Source organism: Mesocricetus auratus, unplaced genomic scaffold, assembly GCF_017639785.1.
Source record: "Mesocricetus auratus isolate SY011 unplaced genomic scaffold, BCM_Maur_2.0 Super-Scaffold_2245, whole genome shotgun sequence".
Taxonomy (NCBI): Eukaryota; Metazoa; Chordata; class Mammalia; order Rodentia; family Cricetidae; genus Mesocricetus; species Mesocricetus auratus.
Genome location: NW_024429180.1, coordinates 23,765,832 through 23,784,146, shown reverse-complemented (window position 1 = coordinate 23,784,146; position 18,315 = coordinate 23,765,832). Strand labels below are relative to the sequence as shown.

The 18,315-nt window shown below is 40.9% G+C and overlaps 1 protein-coding gene across 3 annotated transcripts in view; it reads left to right on the top strand.

The window, feature by feature from the left end:
* Pibf1 (progesterone immunomodulatory binding factor 1) overlaps window positions 1-18,315 on the top strand; it is a 158,530-nt gene that overhangs the window by 96,635 nt on the left and 43,580 nt on the right. For all 3 annotated transcript variants that reach the window (XM_040753039.1, XM_040753140.1, XM_040753078.1), the window contains one exon: window positions 3,035-3,137. In XM_040753039.1, coding sequence (XP_040608973.1) covers window positions 3,035-3,137 — 103 coding nt within the window. The remainder of the gene's footprint in view (window positions 1-3,034; window positions 3,138-18,315) is intronic.

The window sequence follows — 18,315 nt, the reverse complement described above, 5'->3', positions numbered from 1 at the left end:
TGACTCACACTTTGAAGTTTTATATAAGCATAAATAAATTGCTAACATTTCTTAAAACTCTGGTACACAATTGTGGAAAGCCAAAGTGGCTTATATAATTGAAGTAGATTATAATAAAATTAACTCCTTGGCATGACAAAACTTGAAATCTGAAGTAATGTTTTTGTTTGATTAGCAACTATTTGAAAAGACCAAACAAGATTTTCTGGCTGTGTGCATTGCTCGTGCTTCCGCACTACACGGGTAACACCCAAGCACTGTTGTCTTGGTGCCTTGTCTTTGTTTGGGCTGATCTGGATGCTGGCAGACATTTTTAGAACATTTTTAATATGTAAAATATACTGCCTAATGTAGAATTTTTAAAAATTCTTTGTGTTTTCTTATTTTGCTTTATGTATGTGAGAGTTTTGCCTTCACGTATGAATTTGCTGTATGTGTGTGTCTGGTGCCTGTGATCAGAAGAGGGGTGGGATCCCTGGAACTACACTTAGGGCATTTCATACCCAAGCTGTAGCACCTTCCTTCTGCTTGGCATTATTTTTCTCTCTCAGAATGTCTTAATTAAAACCAAGTGCACTGCTATTAGGATTTTGCCCCTGTGTTAACACTACAGCACTGGTATAGAATGTCTTGATTCAGTGTTTGTCATGTGGTAGTTTGCATTTTGTCACCATATCTACATCAAAGCATTATGCTCAAAACAAATTACCAAATCAAATGAGCAGTATGATGTATTTGACTGGACATCACCAAGTCACCGTCATCTTCAGGATGATATTTAAAGGCAGTGACTATTGCACCTCCTTATTTCAACCATCTCTTCGTGAAAAAAACCCAAGATTTTATTTGCATACAACCCCATCTCATCTGTATTTCTTTATAATTAAATTTAGCTGTGTTCATTCTTTTGTAATCAGTATTACACAAATATCGTCTATGCCTTCAGCATTTGATGAGAAATTGTTATTTAGAAAAGACTATAAAGGTTAAGCTCTATGAGACACAAAAACATGGAACTACACCCAGTGCATGTATGATATGAAAGGTGAGAAAGATGAAAGTGATTAATAATCAGGGTTTTTTAATTAAACAAAAGTATAGCTAGCGATTCAAAGTATTTTGTTTACAGATACAGCTAAAAGCAACATTTAAAACCAACAGATTTAATACAAATTTTACATTAAGATATTTCATTGGATCCAGTTGTGGTAGTGAATATGTTTAATTCCAGGACTCAGAAGGCAGAAGCAGACAGATCTCTGAGTTCAAAGCCAGCCTAGTCTACATAGTTTTGTATAGAACTATGTTTTACAAAAAGAAATCCCATCTCAAAAAACCCAAACTATACATTGTCGTGTTGACTCATGAAGAAAATGTGATTTTTTTTCTTTTCCTTTGGAAGGAGAGGTTTTGTAACCTGAATATTTTTTTCTATACAGAACTATGTCAAATTCCATTACAATGTTAATATGTAAATTGCATTGTTGTACATGAAGTGTGGTCTTTAGAGTAAAAAACGAAAAAATGTAAACAATAAATCCCTTTAAAGTCCATGAAGAATAAAGTGGTTGAATCTCCTTAAAATGGAGTGGAGGGATTAAGAGGTATTTAATAGAGAGTGGAAAAAATAAAGAATGGCTGTTAATAGGGTAGCAGACATGTTCTCAGATTATGTTGTAGTGATACTTGTACAACTCTACACTTAAATTGGTATTTGTTGTGTTCGTTGTATACAATAAGGTTCATATTCTATTATATAGTGTTGCTTGGTGGAAATTTAAAGAAAATAAAAAACATTGAACCGTTCTGTCCATTTGGATTCCATGAATTCTACATTCATGGATTAAGTTGATAGGTAAGCTAATACGGAACATGAAAATGCAGAGTAGGTCTTGAGAACATGGTTTCTTGGCATTTCTGGGAAGTCTTTAAAGAATTCTATGTGTTTTCATTGAGTCATTGGAATTATTTAAGTAGATGAAAATTTTTTCCTTAAAACATTGTTTCGCCGGGCAGTGGTGGCGCACTCCTTTAATCCCAGCACTCGGGAGGCAGAGGCAGACAGATCTCTGTGAGTTCGAGGCCGTGCTGGTCCGACAGCCTCCAAAACAATACAGAGAAACCCTGTCTCGTAAAAACCAAAAAAATAAAAAAAAAAAAACATTGTTTCTTAAAAATGAAATGTGGGAGCTGGAAAAGGTGGCTCAGAGGTTAAGAGTACTAGCTGTTCTTCCAAAGATCCCGAGTTCAATTCCCAGCAACCACATGGTAGCTCACACAGAATACTGCATAAATAATAAATGAATAAATCTAGAAAAAACGTATGCTTTTTGTAGTGATGGGCTACAAAGCATGATGATATATACCTATGATCCTAACCCTTGGGCTACTATAAGGAAGTCATGAATTGAGGCTTACCTAGGCTATAGACTAAGACCCTGCCTGGAAGAGGGGTTGGGTGTGCACTGTGGTGGTGCAAACCATTGGAAGGAAGGGAAGTTCTTAGTATGGACTCTTTGCCTGTACTGTGGTCATTCTTCACATTTTACATATCTCCTCCACCTCCACCTGCAATAGGAAACCTGTTAGGTTATGTTTTCTTTTATAAAATTTATAATATTGGCCTGTGTAAACACTTGGCAAAATGTAAACTTGTTGTGCATAATATCCAATTAATTTCCTGGCTGATTTGTAACTGGGAAACTTTTGTTAAGATGATAAAGCTGTAAATGGCTATCTTTTTCTGTCGCGCTAGTAACATAATTAATGTAAGACTATTTTGATAGGAATAGTTGGAAACCATGATCTCGGTAACCAGTATATGACAGTTATCATATGGAAATGTTAGGGTTGTTACTTTCGGAGTTCGGAGTTGAAGAATTGCTCTTGTGTTTTTTTACTTTGTATTGTCATTTTCTTTGTTAATATATATGTGTTGTTGTGAAATGATGTCTATTTTCTAGGATATATTTATCAATATATTGATACATTCTACTTTTGTATACATGAATGCTTTTTTATTTTATTCATCTAGCGTCCACTTGGCAAGAAGAGTTCTTCAGTTAGAAAAACAAAACTCATTAATTTTAAAAGATCTGGAACGTCAGAAGGAACAAGTAAGGCAGCTTTCCCAAGAGGTGAGTGGCTAGCTCGGAAGGCATGGCAGGATCTCGGTACTTGCTTGTCTGCACTCTTTGTTAATAGCGACAGTTATTTGCCGAGCAGTCTGAAAATAAGCTGGTTGCAAAATTAGTTCAAATTTCTGAAATTCACTGAATGTTGAAACTTTAGGAAACAACTTAGAGTAGATGGCAAAGCCGAACAGAAGGGGGAGACTAAATGCCAAGAATGAGGAAGTATGCACGAGGCTAGACACACAAAGATTCACCTTCTGAGATACCAACCGGCAAAACTAGTTTGGCACATTTTATTGACATTAAGGTTCCTGCTGACAATTCATCTTTAAAGATTTGATTGTTGTTTCTGTTTGATTTAAAAAAAGTTTTTGTTATTTTTATCGAAAAAAATTTTCACACAATATATTTGATCATGTTTTTCCCTCCAGTTTCTCCCAGATCCTCTCCACCTCCCTACTCACCCAACCTTGTTTTCAGTCTCTCACAAAAAGACCCAGAATCACATACAAAGACCAAAAAATGCCAAAACAAATCAGTATGAAACAAAAGGCCCACAAAAATGCCATTGAGCTTGTTTGGTGTGGGGCCTGCAGCACTGAGTGTGGTTGGCATACTCAGTGAGACCCCGTTAGAAAGACCCTACTTTCCTTTTACCAGTGTGTATCAGTTGCAGACAGGCTCTTGGTTAGTGCTGGGCCTGGAACCCTATCTTAGTATCACTATTGCTATAATGAGACACCATGACCAAGTAACTTGGGAAGGAAAATTGGCTTATACTTCCATATCATTGGTCATCAAAGGAAGTCACAGCAGGAACTCAAGGCAGGAACCTGGAGGCAGAAACAAATGCAGGTGCTCATGGTTTGCTTAGCTTGCTTTCTTAGAAGCCAGGACCACCAGCCTGGGGTGACCAATAAACTGAGTCCTCCCACACCAATCACTAATTAAGAAAATGTTCTAAAGGCTTTCCTACAGCCCATCTTATGGTGGCATTTTCTCAGTTGTCTTAGATGACTCTAGCTTGTGCCAAATTAACATAAAAACTAGGTAAGACAGACCCCATGGCCATCTTTCCCGCTCAGTGCTGGACTCTTATCTGGTTTGAACCTGTGAAGAACCTGGGCATGCTGACAGTCTCTAAGTTGAAATGTCAGTCCTGTTGTGTCTAGAACACACTATGTCCTTGAAATCATCCATCATCTCTGGTAATCTCTGGTAAACCCAGCCTTGGGATTTTTTTTTTTTTTTGGTTTTTTCAAGACAAGGTTTCTCTATTGTTTTGGAGTCTGTCCTGGAACTCGCTCTGTAGACCATGCTGGCTTCGAACTCACAGAGATCCGCCTGCCTCTGCCTCCCGGGTGCTGGGATTAAAGGCGTGTGCCACCAGTGCCTAGCCAGCTTTTTCTTTTCTTTTTTTTTTAAGATTTTTATTTATTTATTATGAATACAACATCCTGCCTCTATGTATGTCTGCAAGCCAGGAGAGGGCACCAGATCTCATTACGGATGGTTGTCAGCCACCATGTGGTTGCTGGGAATTGAACTCAGGACCTCTGGAAGAGCAGTCAGTGCTCTTAACCTCTGAGCCATCTCTCCAGCCCCAGCCTTTTATTTTTAAGAAGAATCTCACTGATAGCCAGATTCCTCTATAGACAAATTTTGATGTCTAAAATATTTTACATCTAAAATATCTTAGCCTAATCTAGTGTCACAAGGATTTTTGTCTGCACAGTGATAGTTTTAGTCCTGCGATCCATTTGTGGTTTTTTGTTTCTTTTTAACATGAAATAGAAAACACAGTTTAGAATTCAGCAGTTTCACATTGAAAACCCAACTGTTCTAGCACTTTTTGAAGATCAATCATTTACAAATGAGTTTATGTCTGACTTCTTTTAATAATAGTTACCTGTTTTGTCTCCATGTGGGTACCACAGTCATCATTACTAAGCTACATAGCATCTTGAAATCAGATACAGTTGATTCTCCAACCCTATTCATTTCCAAGGCTTTTTTGCTACTCTATTCTTTTCACGTCTATGAATTTTATAATCAGTTTATTAATTCCTAGGAAAAATGATTGCTATGACTTTGAGATTGCATTGAATGTATAAATAAAATGGAGGAAAATGGGCTATCGATGTGGCACAGATTCCCTACCATGCACAAATCCCTAGATTGTCTATAACAATGGTTTAAAGAACAAAAGAATGGTCAGAGGGGAGAATACAATCTGGAACTATTAGTACTCTGACTCATAAACAACAGTATGTTTGTACTTACTTATTAGGTCATTAATTTTTTAGCATTGAAACCTTTTAACTTTAGTATCACCGAGGTATGTTTTTCTATCCATTTGCTTTTCACAAGTACAATAAAATGGATACTTATATGTTATAATTCAATATGTTTATTGATATTGTTATGACTTGCCATCTTGCTATTTTGTCTATACATTTATTTGTTCTTTGTACTCTTTTCCTCTTTTCTTCCTATTTTCATTTGAGTTAATATTATTTCATTTTATTGCTTATAATTTTGTAATGATTATAGTTGGTTTAGATAGTACTATACATCCTCTCCTAGTCTTGGTGCTTTTGTTGTCATAAATTTTATTTGTATGAATATGAACCCCACAGTACACTGCTATTATTGTTAATAGTTTAAAAAAAACTGCTGGGCTGTGGTGGCCTACACCTTTAATCCAAGCACTAGGGAGACAGAGGAGAGTGGATCTCTGTGAGTTTGAGTTTCCAAGGCCAGCCTGGTCTACAGAGTGAGTTCCAGGACAGCCAGGGCTATACAAAGAAACCTTTTTTTTTTTTTTTTTTTGCTTTTGCTTGTATGATTTATTTTAGAAACAATTTTATTTTACATATCAATCCCCCATTCCCTTGCCCTCCCATCCTCCCATGCTCCCCACCAGCTCCCCCAACCCACCTCCTACCCACTCCCCAAGAATAGTGTGAGGCCTTCCATGAGGGATCATCAAAGTCTGTCATATTCTTTGGGGGAGGGCCTAGGCCCTCTTTCGTGTATCTGGGCTAATAGTATCCCTCCCTAGAGAATGGGCTCCCAGAGTCCATTTGTGCACTAAGGATAAACACTAACTCCACTGTTAGAGATCCCATAGACTGCCCAGGCCTCCTAACTGGCACCCACATTCAGAGGGCTTGGTTCTGTCCAATGCTGGTTCCCCTGCTTTATGGCTAGGGTCTCCATGCTCTCACTAGGTCAGATCAACTGTTTTTCTGTAGGTTTCTCCAGCACAGTCTTGACTCCTTTGCTCATCTCTCTCACTGTCTACAACTGGATTCCAAGAGTATGGCTCAGTGTTTAGCTGTGGGTGACTGCTTCTTTGATCAACTACTGGATGAAGGGTCTAGAATGGCAATTAAGGTAGTCATCAATCTCATTATAGGGGAAGAACATCAAAGGCAACCTCTCTACCACTGCCTAGATTCTTATTTGGGGGTCATCCTTGTGGACCTCTGAACATTTCCCTGGTGCCAGATTTCTCTTTAAGCATATACTGGCTCCCTCTATTAAGGTGTCTCTTTTCTTGCTCTCCTCTATTTCTCCCCTGTCTCAGTCTTCCTGATCCCTCTTGTTCTCATCCCTTCTCTTGGTCTCCCCCCTCCTCTTGTTCTCCCCTTCCCTTTTTCCTATCTGCCCCCCACCCATGCACCCAATTTGCTCAAGGGTCCTTGTCCCTTTCACCTTCTTCGGGGGACCATGTGTTTCTCTCTTAGGGTCCTCCATGTTCCCTAGTTTCTTTGGTGGTGTGGATTGTAGGCAGGTGAACCTTCGCTCTATGTCTAATATCCTTCGCTCTATGAGCATACTTGTCTTTCTGTGGTTGGGTTACCTCGCTCAGGATGTTTTCTTCCAGTTCCACTCATTTGCCTGTGGATTTCAAGATTTCATTGTTTTTTTCTGCTCCATTGTGTAGATGTACCACATTTTCTCCATCCATTCTTCAGTTGAGGGGCATCTAGGTAGGTTGCTTCTAGGTTTTGGCTATTACAAACAACGCTGCTATGAACATAGTTGAACATATGTCCATGTTATATGAATGTGCATTCTTTGGGTATGTGCCCAAGAGTGGAGTTGCTGGATCTTGAAGTAGATTGATTACCATTTTCCTGAGAAACGCCATACTGCTCAACATCCTTAGCCATCAGGGAAATGCAATTCAAAACAACTCTGAGATACCATTTTACACCGACTAGAATGGCTAACATCTAAAACACCAACGACAGTCTATGCTGGAGAGGATGTGGAGAAAGAGGAGCACTCCTCCATTGCTGTGGTAGTGTAAACTTGTACGGTCACTAAGAAACCCTGTCTTGAAAAACAAACAAAAAAACCTATGGAGAGAAATATCAGTATGAGGAAAAGACACTATTTAATCAAATAGTTAATAACCTTTGGTGTTGAGTCTGGGATCTTATCCTTATTTTTATGGTCTTTTATATATATGTTCACCATGGAATTGGAATTACAGATGGTGTGAGCCACCATGTGTGGGTTCTGGGAATCAAATCTCTACAAGAGACACAGGTGCTCTTAACTTCAGACCTGTCTCTCCACCCTTACACACATATACTCTTCTGTTTTTATTTTATTTTTGTTTCATGGTGTTTTGCCTGCATGTATGTGTGTGTGAGGGTATCAGATCCCCTGGAAACAAGAGATACAAACAGTTGTGAGTTGCCCCTGTGGGCGCTGAGAATTGAACCCAGGTCCTCTGAAAGAGCAGCAAGTGCTCGTAACCACTGAGCCATCTCTCCAGCCCCACATACACTTTTCTTTTTTGAGACAGATTTCTTCCCAGATATTCAAATATTCATTCCCAGGCATATTCAAACTCAATATGTGGCCAAAGATATTAATTTCCCTGTCTCTGGTTCCTAAACTCCTAGAACTTTTGCCTTTAACTTACAAGTGTGAAATGCAGTCTGTTATTGTTGTTATTGTGGTAAAATTAAGATGGCATAAATTCATCATTTAAACCAGTTTAAAATTCAGTGAGAAGCCTTTGGCATGTTTACAGTGTTGTATGTCCATCACCACCACCTAATTATCAACCAATTTCACCACCCTAGATGGAAACATAGACTTCCTGAGCAATCACCCCTCCCCCATTCTCACCTCTTCCTACCTCTGCTGTGCACTTAATGTACTGTCTGTCGTTCTCCGTAGATTTTCTTATTCTATATATTCCATATAAATGGAATTACACAACCTGTCACCTTTGTATCTGGTGTCTTTCATTTGCTATAGTATCTTCTAGATTCATTGACATTGCAATCATCTTATACCAGCCATGTCAAGGTTTTCTGTTTCTCTGTGTGTGTGTGTGTGTGTGTGTGTGTGTGTGTGTGTGTGTGTGTGTGTGTGTGTGATTTGTGTGTTTGTGTGGTTTATAGGCTGTTGTCTGAGTAATCTAACAATTGATATCTCCTGATGGTGAGGCCAAGTATCTAGTAGTTGTTTAGTTGTTTAGTCCATGAGACTAGATGTCTTATCATTCCCAATCTGATGGAATCCCAGTGGAATCCTTGAGAGCTGCTGGCTTTCAGTCTATGTTGGAATCTCAAAGTAGGTTCTATTATCAGTGAAGAAATGCCTCAGCAGCAGAATAAGTGAACTTGCCAGCAAGAGTGAGGGCAAGCAGGCAAAAAGCAAAAGGTTCCTTCATGTCATTTGATATGAGCTGCCAACAGAAGCTGTGGCCCAATTTAGAATAGGTCTTCCCAACCTCAAATGATCCATTAAGAAAATCCTTTAGAGACATGCTCAGTTTCTTAGATTTTAGTTGATTCCAGATGTCATCTGGTTGACAAACAAGAGTAGCCATGCTTGCTAGTTATTCTTGCTAATTCTAGTCATCTTTGTGAGTATAAAATTGTAGCTCATTATGACTTTGATTTGAAGTTTCAATACTAATAGCTAGGCATGTTTTGGTTCTTGACCATGTCTATATCTGTAGAGAAATGCCTGTCTTAGTCTGTTTTCTACTTTGATAATAGTACAGATTGGGTAATTTATATATAATAAAGGTTTATTTGGCTCACGATAATTGTGTGGCTAGGAAATGTAAAATCATGGAGCAACATCCTGTTGCTCCACCGGATAGAAAGGAGCCATAGTTACCCTCTTGCTTGTCTCTACCACTCCTATGATAATGACTGCAGAATGTTCATGAAGGCTCTGTGATTTCTCACCACTTTGTGTTTGTTGTTGTTCATGTGTTTGTTACTGTGCTGAGGATAGAACCCAGGCAGTACTACCATGAGCTACATCCCTAACCTGGACCTCTCAATACAGTCACAGCAACAACTTTACAGTCTGAGTTAACAAAGGGCTCTCAACCATAGGAATATGTCTTCAACTCACTTTTTCTGCTGTTTATTGACGTCGTTGATTGGCAGGAGTTCTCTGTATATTCTGGATTAGCAGACCTTTAGCAGATAAGTGACTGAAAATACTTTCTCCTTGCATGTTGTCTTGTACCCTCTTGTGACTGTTCCTTGATATATGAATTTTTTTATTTTGATAGTCCAATTTATCATTTTTATGTTTTATGATTCATCATTGGCTTTTAATTCTTAGGTGAAACTCACATGTCATAAAATTAATCATTGTAAAGTGAATCATCTTATATTCATTCAGAGTATGATGTAATTACTTCTATCTAGTTCTAAGACATTTTTATCATTATATAATAAAACCTGCACTAACTAAGCAATCAATTTCCCGTCCTCTTCACCCCCAGCTCTTACAACCTCAGTCTATTTGCTTCTATGTGTTTACCTATTCAGCATAGATAAATGGAATCATGCAGGATCTGACCTTTTGTATCTGCTTTCTTTTACCAAATGTCACATAAATGGAATCATGTAGGATCTGACCTTTTGTATCTAGTTTCTTTTACCAAATGTATTATTTTCTAGGTCCATCTACATTGTAGCATATACTTTGTACTTTTGCCATTTTGTCAATAAGTAATAATCTATGACATGCATTTGTATATTTACCATAGGTTGTTTATTCATTCAGTACTAAACCTTTGGGCTCTCCTTACTGTTCAGCTGTTGTGGATTTTGCTTTGGGAACAATAAAATGCTTAAATCCCATTTTCAGTTCAGTAGAACTGAGTTGCTGGACTCAGTTTTGTTTCTGGAAAGATGTTAAAGAAATAATGCAATTCAGTGATAAAGCATGTTCCTAACATGTGCAAGGTCCCAAGTTCAATTCCCATGCAGGAAAGTAGCAAGAAGGGAGATGGGGGAAGTCAGGAAGTACAAAGCCACGACTGTGTTCTCTGACTCTTATCCCTCACTAGGACATGCTCTCCTGACCTTCAAGCACATTAAAATTTCATTCTCTTTAAAATATCCACTCTTTTAAAAGTTCAAGTCTTTCAGCTGTGGACTCCTTTAAAAGCCAAAATTAAATACCTTCTTCAAGAGGGAAGAACTCGGGAACCATCACAGTCTGAGCCCAGTAAAACCAAACTCCAACAGTATAAATGACTCAACATCCAATTATCTAGTGCTGCGGACTCCTGCAAAGGGCTTGGGTCACTTCTCCAGCTCTGCCCTCTGCAGCAAACACGGTTTGTCTTCTAGGCTCCAGCTGGCTCCACTCCACTGCTGCTGCTGTTCTTGGTGGTCACCCCATGGTGCTGGTGTCTCCAAATTGCTGGGGCCCCTTGCTGTAGCTGGGCTGCACCTTCACCAATAGCGTCTCAGAGGCTCTCTTCATGGTGCCAAGCCTCAACTTCTTTGCATGACCCCTGCAGTCCTAGGCCTTCTACTGCCTCTGAGGCTGCAGCTCTCCATGACCCCTTCATGCCTTCAAAACACCCCCTGGGTTACTCTTACACATTACCACGTCCAGCTGCCAGCACGAGGCACAACCTTGGCCACCTCTGGAACATAGCTTCTCTGATCTCAGAAAACACCTCCCAGAATTTACCTTAGTGATGCGGTCTCTTCTTAATCACTGCTAATTTCTTAGTTCCAGCCACCAGAGTCAAGTATCCCAGCAAAATAAAATTTTGCTTTAGTAGTCTGGTATCTTGTTAATCGCAGCTGATTCTTCAGCTAACCAGAACAGAAACTTGATTCAGAATAACAAATGATCATAATAGAGGCCTCCCTCTTCTGCACTGTTCTTAGCAATGAAAGGCTTTTCTAGCCAAAAGTTCCAAAGTCTTTCCACAATACTCCCCCAAACATGGTCAGGTCTGTCACAGCAATAACCCACTCCTAGTACCAGTTTTAATTAGGGTTTCTATTGCTGTGATGAAACACCATGACCAGAAGGCAAGTTGGGGAAGAAAAGGTTTACTTGACTTGAACTTCAGCATTACTGTTCATCACTGAAGGAAGTCAGGACAGGAACCCAAACAGGGCAGGATCCTGGAGGTAGGAGCTGAGACAGAGGCCATGGAGGAGGCCTCTTACTGGTCAACTTCCTATGGCATACTCAGCCTATCTTCTAGAACCAATGACCAGCAGCCCAGGGATGGTACCCCCCACCTGGACTGTACCCTTCCTCATTGATCACTAAATGAGAAAATGCCATACAGCTTGGTTTTCAGCCGAGGAAATTAGCCGTCTACTACCAATAGCTCCTTGGCAGAAAGGCACAGGATTTGTGAGCCCCTTCTCCATCCATGACTAAATGTTGTTGGGCCCTGTCTTGTGCAGACTCTCCACTGACAACTGCAGCTGCTGTGAGTTTGTAGGGCAGTAGCCATGTCACGCCCAGAACACAGCATCCACAGCCTTCTTGCGTGTGCCCTCTTGTGTTCTGCTCCATCTGCCTTAATGTTCCCTGGACTTTGCAACAGGTGACAGACCTCTCTCATGTAGTGCTTAAGGACTCAGTTGCTCCTTTCAGAAGGGAAATGGAGTGGAGTGGGGGGGGGGGTCTGAGAGGGGTCTATTTTCAATTAAAAATGTCATTTAAAAGTCTCAGCGCCTGGCCAAACAATGACTCAGTATTAACAACCTCTGTTCCCTCCACGAAGAAACCTCTGACATGTCTTAGGGCAGCACCAGTCATGTCTATGCAAACAGTTATCCAAGAGAAAGCTTGGCAACCTGTCTGTTTAGCAAAACAAGGGCATGTGACCGCCCCAACTGTGCAGGCTAGCTATGTCAACTTGACACAAGCTAAAGTCATCTAAGAAGAAGGAACCTTAAGAAAATACCTCCATAAGATCAGGATGAAGGCAAGCCTGTAGGCCATTTCTTAACTAGTGATTGATGGAGGCGGGCCCAGCCCATTGTGGATGGTGCCATCCCTGGACTGGTGGTTCAGGAGCCTATAAGAAAGTAGGCTGAGTGAGCCAGGGGAAGCAAAGCCAGTGAACAGCATCCTTCATGACCTCTGCATCAGCTCCTGCCCACAGGTTCCTGCCCTCATTGCTTGAGGTCCTGCCCTCACTAATTTTAGTGATGAACTGTTACATGAAACTGTGAGCGAAATAAACTCTTTCCTCCCCCAGTTGCTTTTGTCCGTGGCGTTTAATCACAGCTATAGTAGCCCTAACTAAGACACCAACCATGGGCTGTGGATCGGTCCACAGAACATTGAATGAACTTCCTCCTGTGGTGTAGGCCTCATATACAGTCAGAACATAATTGTTCACCCTCATATAACAGTATTGCCACTATTGTCCTAGCAGGCAGATCTTATCTTACAAGTCACTATTATAGCACTCAAGGTCTATAGCCAGTTAAGAACGATGATGGCTTTTCTCCCTGACTATCTGCATAGTAACTTCTGGCAGCTGGTCAGCAAGGTAGTCATTTCCAGTTTGATTTTCCCAAGTCCTGCAACCAAAGTGTTGGTATTCACCAACAGGGTCTGGTGGGCATCCCAAAGCAACATAATAGCCTATCGTATTTTGGGGACCTCTGAGGCCTTCTTAAGCAACAACTCATGGGGAAGTATCCTACATCTGCTACTAGGATTTTCACTTACCGTTTCATAGATTCTCAAGTCAGCATTATCCACCTATGCAGATGACCTCCATTCAAACTCCTTTTGTAATTGTTTTTTTGAATCCAGCTCATAGATTACTATATTTCCGAATGGCTTCTTCATACAGTCTTAGTATTGGTTAAGCCTCTCCATGTAACGCCTTTTCTCCATTGCTCTGCCCCTTTTCTTGTTTAAGCCTTGCTACTCCCTGTATTTTCTCTCTACTTTCATGTCACATGTGTTCTGTGTTCCCGCCCTACTGAAAACGTTACCTCCTGGCATTTTTCTAGCTTTATGGTCTCTACGGAGATTCCAAATTAGCACTGGAATCTAAAAATTGGAAGCCATGATCCACACATGGAAGAAACACATGACATTTGTTTTTCTGTGCATGGATTGTCTCACTTAGTATATTTTCTATATCCATCCATGTTCATACACACTTCTTTTCCTTTATATCTTGGTGGGTATCTGAGGCTGGTTCAGTTTTTGAGCTGTCCTGAATAAAGCAACAATGAGATGGAGTATAAGTATCTCCATAACACAGTATGGACTTCTGTGGGTATGTGCCCAAGAGTGGTCATCTGGGTCATATAGTAGTGCCGTTTTTCCTTTTCTGAGAAAACTCCAGACTGATTTCCATTGTGTCTGGGCCAGTTTATCCTCTTACCAACAGTGTGTACTTGCTCTGTTCCTAACATCTTCAACAGCATATGTTGACATTTGTTTCCCTCATGGAGTGACATAGGATCCCATTACTACTGTGGGAAGTGTGGATCTCAAGGTAGCTTTAGTCTGTGTTTCCCTGATGGCTAAGGATGTTAAACATTAGCCATTTGCATGTCTTTTATTGTGAATTCTCTGAACATTTCCGTATTCTGTTTCTTTTTATTCTTCCACAGCACATTTCTGTTCCCTCTGCTCTTCCTAGATCACTCCTCCAGCCTCCCCTCTCTCCTAGATCCACTCCTCCTCCATTTTCCTTCAGAAAAGAGCAGGCCTCCTATGGATATCAACAATAAGACTAGGAACAAACCCTTAAGCCCTCCTTGTTACTTAGCCTCTCTAGGTCTGTAGATTGTAGCATGATTATCCCTTACTTAACAGCTAATATTCACTTGTAAGTGAGTACATACCATGTTTCTCTTTTTGAGTCTTGGCTACCTCACTCGGGATGACTGTTTTCTAGTTCTATCCATTTGCCTGCAAATTTCATGATACCGTGTTTTTACCAATTAAGTAATACACCACATTGTCTTTATCCATTCTTCAGTTGAGAGACATTTGTATTGTTTCTAGTTGCTAACTGTTGTGAATAAAGCTGTCCCTAGCCTATTTTCAAACTTCATTCTCTTGGCAATCACAACATTGTTAGGGCAGAGCAAGGTCTCTGTGTTACAATAATTGTAGATACATATCATGATCTCAGTCTAAGTATTATAAGAATTCTATGTTGTAGTGTCAGTGTAGAAAGAATTACTTTCTGTTCAGTTTTGATGTCAATGTAGAACTCTAAAAACAGGCGCACAGGCCTATCTACTCATGACATTGAAGAAGGGAATCGCTTGAGCCCGGGAATTTGAATTTAACCTAAAGCAGCATAGCCAGGTTCTGTCTTTTATAAGCAGACAGCATGACATGCGACTCATGCCTATAATCCTAGCTCTTGAGAGGTTGAAGCAAAAGGTTCATCCTTTGCTATGTGGCAAATTTGAGGCTAGCCTGGGCTTCTGTGAGACACTGCCTTTAAAAAGAGAAACGAAACATAAATAATGTAAAATCTATTGAGAGAAAGGCTTGGGGAGAGGTAGCAAATGTCATCTGAAGAACACAGGTAGAAAAAGGTTAGGGCTGCCACCAGGAAGTAGAGGCAGGAGAACCACAAAGTTAAACCACCCTGGGTAAGATTATCTAAGAAAGTACAGAGAGGTAGGTAGAGGCGAGGAGAGAAGGAAAGTGAGAGACAAGAAAAAGAGGGCAAAGAAGCCGGATGTTGGTGGTGCACGCTTTCAATCCCAGCATGCAGGAGGCAGAGGCAGGCGGATCTCTGTGAGTTCGTAGCCAGCCTGGTCTACAGAGTGAGTTCCAGGACAGACTCCAAAACAATACAGAGAAACCCTGTCTCAAAAACCAGGGGGAAAAAAAGATTAAGAGGGCAAAGAGGATGGTGGGGCAGGGGTGCAGTGACTCACTTTCTGGGAAGACAGTCATGGCCAATTTCTGTCCCTTGTGGTTTTGACAGTCCTTGCTGTCACTCTCTCCAAATGCATATGGAAAGCAACTTTTCCAGAAATTCTAACTGACCATCTTAACAAGATTAACAGCTTCCGCTTTTGTCCTGGGAAGGAACTTAGAAGCTAGTTCTCTCTGTCTGACTGTGGCACTTCATCCTCGTGGAGCTGGCACTCGGGATGTCATGTAACTAGATATGAGTGCTCTATTAAATGGGTGACTCACAGCAAGTTTTGAAGAAGAATTTATGAAATAAAGAGGGTGTCGGGACAAGCACAGTTCCCAGGAACTGTGACACAGCACCAGAACCAGCTTTTAATGAAGTTACATAATCATCATTGTTACTGTGGCTCTTGTGTTTGGAGGCTGCTCTTCCGTGAAAATTTAAGGAAAGTAAGGCTTGCTCTATTGATGGACAGAACCGGACAGGTGGCTCAGAGCATAGCGTCATTGCTTCACATGCACCGGTTCCTGTCTTTAATCCTCAGCTCCCCAAAAGCCAGGCATGGTGGCATCTGCCTGTAATCCCAGCACTTGTGGGTGGCGGCAAGAGGATGAGGAGTTGAAGTCTATCCTCAGCTACATCATGAGGCCAGCCTGGGTTACCCTGCCTTAAAATAATCGCTAAACAACAGCACATGTGTTTATCTTCGATGTGAGTGGTTAATGTACTTTAAGGACAAAACAGTCACCATGATTACAGTAGCAGGTGTGTGTCAAGCCTTGTGAAATGTTTAAACCAAGACTTCAAGCTGGTATGGTGGTCCTTGCCTACAATCCCAGCCCTCGAGGCTAAGACAGGAAAACCGCATGTTCAAAGGGTGCCTGGAATACACAGTAAGGCAGTTGTTTTCAAATAAAGACAATAGCAATGTCAAAAATGAAACCTTGATTATGGTTCATTCTTTTTGTTTGTTTTTGTTTTTCTAAATGGGGTTTTTCTGTGTAACAGCCCTAGCTGTCCTGGAACTCACTCTGTAGACCAGGCTGGCCTCAAACTCTCAAGAGATCGGCCTGCCTCTGCCTTCCAAGTGTTGGGATTAAAGGTGTGCTCTGCCACCACTACCACCTGGCAAATATTGCCCATCCTTGAAAAATATCAGTTATCTTAAATTGAAGACAATATGCTAAGAGCCATTTGCAAAACACTATGCTCATTCTCCACATACTCATACCCAAATCTGAAAATGCTATACAGTTGAGCCATTTTACAAACGTGGCTTGAAAAGTGGAGAGCACTTGTTGCTTTTGCCGAAGACTCGAGTTCAATTTCCAGCACCCATGGACTCCAAACACGAGTTTCTCAGGAAGAACTTTGAAAGAGAAGGAAATTTCTAGCAGTTGAAGTTAAAATTCTTCTCTCCACTCTCCCAATCCTTTTGTTCCCATTACATGTGTGCCTTGGACTCTGTAACGCACAGTAGAGTAAATACTCTGTTTTTCCAGTTTTTCCAGCCCCTTCTGGCTCACTGTTTCTGTGCTGAGCCTTGAACCTCCTCAAGCAGCCGAGCACTGGCGCTCACTAACTAGCATGCTCCAGTGCCTTGCTGCCAGGAGCATGTGTTGTGTGTAACACTATAGTAGGTGTTCTACAAAAAAGTAACGGAAAAGGGGAGAGAAGCCTTCTGGCCTTTTGAGAATGTGCTGAAAACTTGGTAAGGAAAGCTGTTGCTTTCACAGCAGTGTGGAGCGTTGCAAAGTCTTGTTGTTGAGTGTCCACCAGGTCCTGCCTCTGCTGCCCAGGGTGTTTACTTTCTATATCGCCCGCTTCCTCTTCACATCTGGGTAACATCAGCTTCCCAAAACCAACCGTGCCACTTGTTTTACTCTAGCTGCATCATCCGAGCTGATCTTCACTGAACCTTTTTGCCAGAGGCTTTCCAGTATCTTTTTTGTATACATTTACTATATTAATATCACATTTTTGTCTTCCATCAGTTATGCCCTATTCTCATAGTCACTGATAACTTTCCTAATCACCATATTCTCAGTATCCATCAAATTTTATGTACCTGAGACATGACCTTATAGATATTCTAGATTTCATTTTGCTTTCCAAACAGGCTATTTATTACAGCTGACTTTGTAACTCAGGTGGCTTCTAAGTCTATTTGGCTAGTATCCATTTTCTACCATACATGTGTGTGTGTGTGTGTGTGTGTGTGTGTGTGTGTGTGTGTGTGTCTGTCTGTCTGTCTGTCTTTGTGTTTGTGTCTGTGTATCTGTCTGCATGTGTGAGATGTGTATTGATCAAAGGACACCTATCAGGATTCTGTCCTTTCTTTTACTATGCAGGTTCTAAGGATCAAGCTCAGGTCATCCTGCTGTGTGGCAAGCACCTGTACTCTTCCCTTTACTGAGCCTTCTCCAACGTCTTCTACCTCTTACATGGAGATGATCCTCTCATGCTTGCCCTTTGCAGCACTCTCATGTTTCAACAGTGATTCTAGAATATTAGTAAAGTTTTTCCCTACCTGTAGTCTCAGAATTTGAGAGACTAAGGCAGGCACCGATCACTATGAGCTCAAAACCAGTATGACTAATCTGTGAGTTCTAGGCCAGCTAGACTATGAAATGAGACCCTACCTGAAACAAAAATGTGCATAAGAATCATCCAAGGTTCTTATAAAATACGGGTTTCTAAATCCTGCCCTCAGACTATGATCAACGGGGTGTAGAATGATGCCTTCAGAATCTTTTTTTTTTTTTTTTTTTTTTTTTGGGTTTTACGAGACAGGGTTTCTCTGTATTGTTTCGGAGGCTATCAGTCCAGCCCGGCCTCGAACTCACAGAGATCCGCCTGCCTCTGCCTCCCGAGTGCTGGGATTAAAGGCGTGTGCCACCACCGCCCGGCTGCCTTCAGGATCTTAAAACAAGTCCTAATACAAATGCTGCAGGGCCAACCACACTTTGAATGGCTAACACTTTACAGTCTTGTATACTT